General features: G+C 36.7%; 1 protein-coding gene across 1 annotated transcript in view; it reads left to right on the plus strand.

Annotated features, from left to right (window-relative positions):
- Positions 1–6,000, plus strand: part of LOC139118925 (importin-5-like) — a 34,302-nt gene extending 28,302 nt beyond the window's left edge. Inside the window, exons 21-25 of the mRNA XM_070682491.1 lie at positions 569–643; positions 1,496–1,640; positions 2,202–2,430; positions 2,803–2,944; positions 3,356–6,000. Coding sequence (XP_070538592.1) covers positions 569–643; positions 1,496–1,640; positions 2,202–2,430; positions 2,803–2,944; positions 3,356–3,445 — 681 coding nt within the window. The 3' untranslated portion in view covers positions 3,446–6,000. The remainder of the gene's footprint in view (positions 1–568; positions 644–1,495; positions 1,641–2,201; positions 2,431–2,802; positions 2,945–3,355) is intronic.

The following is a 6,000-nucleotide window of genomic DNA, read 5'->3' on the forward strand; positions in this document are numbered from 1 at the left end:
CACAATGCAGCATTAATATACATATCAATTGCAATTTTGTAGAAATCTACAGTCGGTTTTACAGGGCAACACTCTGCATGAATGTGATCCCAAATTGAATTGTACACAGGAACTTCTGGCTCTAGACTAGCAAACCTGTCAGGCAAAATTACAGTGTAGTATATTAAAGGTATACTGTCACCTGTTCCAATGTTGCCACAGTTACCATGGAAAGAGAAAATCTAACCAATCACAGATTTTAAGCGGGTTGCTGCTTTTTAAAAACAGCACCCTCAAATGGGCATTTTGAATACCAAGGAACGCCCCTTTGACCATATATGGGCATATTTAGATTACAGGTGACTGTATACCTTTAAACCACTTCGTGTATTACATGTGCTTTGTCACCTTTGAAGTAGTATCTGTTCAAGCTTGTACAACAAACTCTATTTGTTTAATGAATATATGTATCAAAGATGTTTCTAGCAATAATTGTGTTTACTAATGTGTGCTTATAAAATGTAATGGATTATTTTTTTGCAGTCTGAAACTTGTGGTAATATTTGTTGTGTTATTTTGTCACTCCTAGGCTCCAGACAGGCCCTGGTCGGATCATCAATGGTCAATCTGTATATTTGATGATCTTATTGAATACTGTGGACCTGTAAGTAATGTTCTCCGTTATCAACTTTAAGAATGCTGCTTGTCCAGTTTGTACATCTAACTTGTTTTACAGAACAACAACACGATCTTTGGTTAAAGTCAGTCATTTAACAAAAGATTTTCATATGCCTGTAGCTTGGATCTGACAAGTGATTGCCGGCCGAATTTTTGCCTGCAGCAAAACATGAACAGCCTTACTTATGAAAGGCAAGCACAATTACTACCTGTAACAGGGCACAGTACAAATAAGACTACACCAAACAGTCATTGTGAATTTCAACGTCATGCATTTTGTCCATGGAAATGGCTGTACATGTCTATACACGGTAGCAATCATAAACATGTCTTTCCAGTCAATCATAAGTGTTGCTACGCTGAGGAAACCCCAATTTCATTCATGAGATTTTTTTATCATGATTGATTATGAGACAGCTTCAGTGTGTGTCTCTGATGACAATAAATGAAAAAATTCTAACAATGCAGGGCCCTACATTCTTTGAGACCTTGACCCTTTGAGTGCTGTAATTTTTTCCCGCCAAAATTTTAGTACAACATTTCACCAATTTTTATGAATTTTTCTGTAATTATTTTGATAATTTTGGACCAAATGGACATCACATTTCATTTGCTACAGTTTCTTATCAAAATTTGGCATATAGTTTATAAAGGCGAAGAAAATTGACTTTGGCAGTCAAAGGGTTAATTAAATGTCTTTCACTAACAGTCAAAATGCTCCGCTTTGCCAACTTTAAATGTAAATGTTTCAAAAGATAGCTGCTCACTTATTTTCGGGATACTTCCCGGAGTTCATTATCATTATCTTATCTATGTGATACTTGTTTCCTGTTGGTAGGCATCATTTAAGTATCAGGAATATTTTCTGAGGCCAATGTTGGAGTTTGTGTGTGACAAAACAGCTGAGGTGAGACAGGCAGCGGCCTACGGTTGCGGAGTGATGGGCATGCACGGAGGGAAAGAGTACGGGCCAGCGTGCCTAGGTAAGCCAGCAAACTGGTGTGTAAATTCATTTTACATTTGTACTGCCAAGTCAATTGTGGCTTTTAATGTAATTCTATCAGTATGTACAATTTCACTCGTTGTCACATGTAATATTTTTCTATAATGCGTTGTCTGGCCGCATTTTCGACGTAAAAGAGTACATGAACAGATACAGTTGGTATGTGGGACTGAAATATCTACTGTAGAAAGTGAAAAGTAAAAATGACGGAGGCTTTAGTAAAAGAGAATGTTGATAGTGAATAATATGACAAACAAAAGTTTAAGGACATAAAGAATATTTACACTGCCAAGGTAAACTGAGTAACGTTTGCTCTGTCAATTGTACATTTCCACTGTGGTAAATATCACGTGTACTGTGGTAAATATCACCATGTACTGAGGAAAACTGAATTTTTATACTAAGAAGAGGGCTTTGTACATCACAAAAATTTGCACTTCGGCACCATTTTCTTTCCCCACTCCTCGTCTCAATCTTTAAAGCCAAATCTGGCGACAGGAGGGATTGATTTTTTCCTGTCTCCCCCACCCCCTCTCCACAGAGGCAATCACCTATCTAACAAAAGTGATCCAAGATCCCGCATCAAGAGAAATTGACAACATCAACGCCACAGAAAACGCTATCTCAGCCATCACGAAAATCATGAAACACAACCACGGCAACCTGAATGTGGATGAAATCCTGCCACACTGGTTTCTATGGTTACCAGTCACTGAAGATAAGGAGGAGTGTGTTCATATTTACAATTATTTCTGTGATCTTATCGAAGAGTGAGTAAACTTTGAATATTATAAGTTTTGTGTAATCCATGTTCCTTTTGATTCAGGTAATTATTTTTGATCAAAATACTGATGTATTTGTCTTGTTTTATGCCCAAAAGTTGAGTGTTAAACTTTTTCAAAATTTTACAATTGAATAAACTGGATGTCCTAAATGAATCATACCAAGTTTTTGTCGATCAAAGCCGGGAAGGTAATAATGTTTTAAAGGTTTTAAAAGCTTGAAATGCTTAAGCCGTTGTCCAAATGTGTCACTGCTTTGTTTGTGCCATAAAATCCCACCAGCATTCACCACATCTCATTTTGGAAAAGTAGTGTACAAAGATGGGATTTCATGAATACATTTTTTTTTCCCCTTTGTAGTGGTAACATCCATATTCTTGGCGCAAACAATTCAAATGTTGGCAGAATCCTGGCCATCATAGCAGACGTGTTTTCGAAGGATGCAACGTGTGATGACATGGCGGTCACGCAGAGATTGGTCACCATTATAAGACGAATACAGGTCAGACAACTAATTCCTTGATCTTGAACTTCAAAATTTTTGCTTTTCCTAGTTTATATTTCTTTGCTGATCAAACATGGAAGTAGCTTTTGTGAGAAAAATTGTCAGATCCAGTTGTCTCGAATAACTACAATGTCAATCTATTTTCTTGTTCATTTCAAATTCATTCCAGCTGTAGTTTGGAGTTTTGTTTCTTTTCTAATTTCTCAGTTTGGGAGAAGGGCACTTATGAAAAGCAATCGTAACTCAGCTCAGTGTTCTGTCTGTTTAATCATTTCCCAGAAGCAACAATATTTATAACAAAATCGCCAAAACAAAATCACCCAGCCTAAAGTTGGTTTCATAACGTGTCAAAGTCAAGTGCGTAGATAGATTCAGTATTATATTTGTGTCTTTGTTTCCTTTCCACAGGGAAATAGTGATGTGTGGAACGCCTGCCTCATGCAGCTCTCAGATACTCAGAAACAGGCCCTAGCAACAGCCTTGCAAATGGCCCAGTGAGGCCCCACCACTTTTGACCCTTTGAACTTTGAACCCAAGATGGCTGCCTCTTGGGCACTAATCCTTCACAGGGCAGGGCACCCACAGCGGCGTGCTGCGCAGTCAGATTGCTAGAAAGGTGTTTGGAATAGATGGTAGAAAGGAACTCTTACCTCAAACAAACAGGGCATGAAAATTTCCCATGAAAATTTCCCCCTTTTTTGTTTCTTGCCTGGATTTTTAGTTTGAGTAACACATCCCTTACTCCACCCAAGTTTTTTTAACATTCCCTCTTTGTAATGAATTCTAGAATAATAATATTGTGAATATTGTGATTAATCATAGCGGTCAACAAACTTTGCATGAAGGAAAACGCATGTAAAAAAAATTGTAGATGAAAAGTTACAATTCATAGGGAGATTTCATGAAAGGGAACACAAAATAATTTTCAAGCTCCTTTTCCCCTTCTTTGTGAAGGAGTTGCATCCCTTTGTTACTGAAATTTGAACAAACTTCAGGACATTTACAAGAAGATTTTTGCTGTTTTTTTTAATTTTATTATCCCCTTGCTACCACACGGCCTTGAACTTTCATATTGCAGTGCATCTGTCCTAACTTTGGATGTCAAAACAATATGGTTTGATATAATCTGTACTTTTGGAAAAAGGACAGAAAAAATTTGAAAGTCAAATCTCTGAATCAATTTAAAATTTTGTTTGATATGTACTTTTGAAAAAGGACAGAAACAATTTTGAAAATCAAATCAAATCTTTGAATCAATTCAAATGTATCCCATAATTTGCCAGGATAGGGTTATTAAATTTATTATGTCATTTCCAACCGTGCATCCTGGTATATTTGGTGATGTATCGTGTTCAACATTCAATTTTATTCAAGAAAAGTACAGATTTTTTTTTCGTACAATTATGTTCACAGCAATTTTGACAATTAATGGAATATCGCCAGATGCTACACAGTGCATAGTCAATCTGGTTGATTCATACCAATAAAAATACCAGGATGTAAGGGTCACGTACGGGTCACAAAATCGGCCAGTGTGACTATCCATGTATGAGGAAGAGAGCGCTATTATTTTTTTATTATATCATTCATTATGAATCAAGTACCTGCTACTGGCTTGAACAGGTAGAATGCACCGGGAACTCAAGTCTTCATAAAGCGCCCTCACAAAATTCCCCCTATTTTGAGTCGTCTAAAGAATTTTTTAGAAAATATTGAAATATAAGTTTTAAAACAAAAAAAATAAGGGTGATTTGCAGCGTCATCATGCCAAAAATCAAAATTAAAATTCTTAAATTTATGAATAATCACTTCAGAATTGGCTGCGATTTTGGAAGAAAAGAAAATTGGATTCCTCCTATTGCATGCAACCTTGGTGCTTGAGGTCTTCTTGCTAAATTCTAGCAAAAAGAACAATGCCAAGGTCGGTCAATAAAAGGAGAGTTTCACTAAGACTTCATTCCAGTTGCATTCTATGCAAGGCACAGCTTGTAACTCACTTCAAAAATCAGCATAGGACAATTTGAATGCAGGTCAGAGGTCATGAAATGTAGTATAGATGCATTATTTGAAAAGCCAGATTTAGAAAGAGAGAAAAATTATTATTGTTCTGTGGATTATTCTCATTATTTCCTCCTTGAACAAAAATGCAATCAAAAGTCTGCCCAGCTTGGTTGGCACAGTCTGGATGTCAACATTGACCCCTATCATCACAATGGTTTGGCCCAAACGTATTGTTATGAATAGTGATTGTGAACCTGTTTATAGGGCATTAGGGGTGAACAGGTCGAGAAAGATGCGCTGATTGTTATCCTGTACAAGAGTGTGCGCCAAAACTTTTTACACGTACACGTACCCCTCGCCAAGAAGTGGCATGTTTAACACTTTCATTTCATAAGTATTTTTTTGTAGAACTTGCTGTCCACTTTGAGAGTCAACAGAACAAAATTTGTTTGTCTAGGTTACAAAAAGAAAAAAATACTGAGATACAATAGAACGTACATTACTACAAGCTAGTGATTAACATTTTCATGAATAAATAATGGCAACGAAAGTCCAAACAAGCGATCAAGGGCTTGGTTTATGATTTCTTTGAAATCATCAACCAGCCCCTTACATCAGCAATATTTCACAAAGACTCAGCTCATACAAACATCTCTTCCTTCAACTTCCACCTTCAAATATACTTGCCTTTTATACCTAGGTCATTGAAACAAAAAAAAATTGAAAAATTGTAGAAATGTACAACAGTACAGTATTTGCCTGATTTGAAAAAAGACAAGACTGAAAGGATACAAGATAGATGTAGCTTCAGGAAAGCGTCTCCCACGACTCGTCTTGGAGAAGTCCGCAAATTTACATTTTTCTCTGTACAGCATAGATAGCCTTTTATTAGAAATGTACCTGAAAAGTCGCACAATGGAGCTCCATTTGCCCCGTCAACACAGACGATGTCAGAAAATAGTTGATGAATTCTTGTATTGAGGGCCGTGCATCCCCAAGAAAGAAAAGTTTAATAAAAACGCTCTAGAAACATTCACATTTCTCTGACACAA

The sequence above is a fragment of the Ptychodera flava genome, chromosome 19, assembly GCF_041260155.1.
Source record: "Ptychodera flava strain L36383 chromosome 19, AS_Pfla_20210202, whole genome shotgun sequence".
NCBI classification, from domain to species: Eukaryota; Metazoa; Hemichordata; class Enteropneusta; family Ptychoderidae; genus Ptychodera; species Ptychodera flava.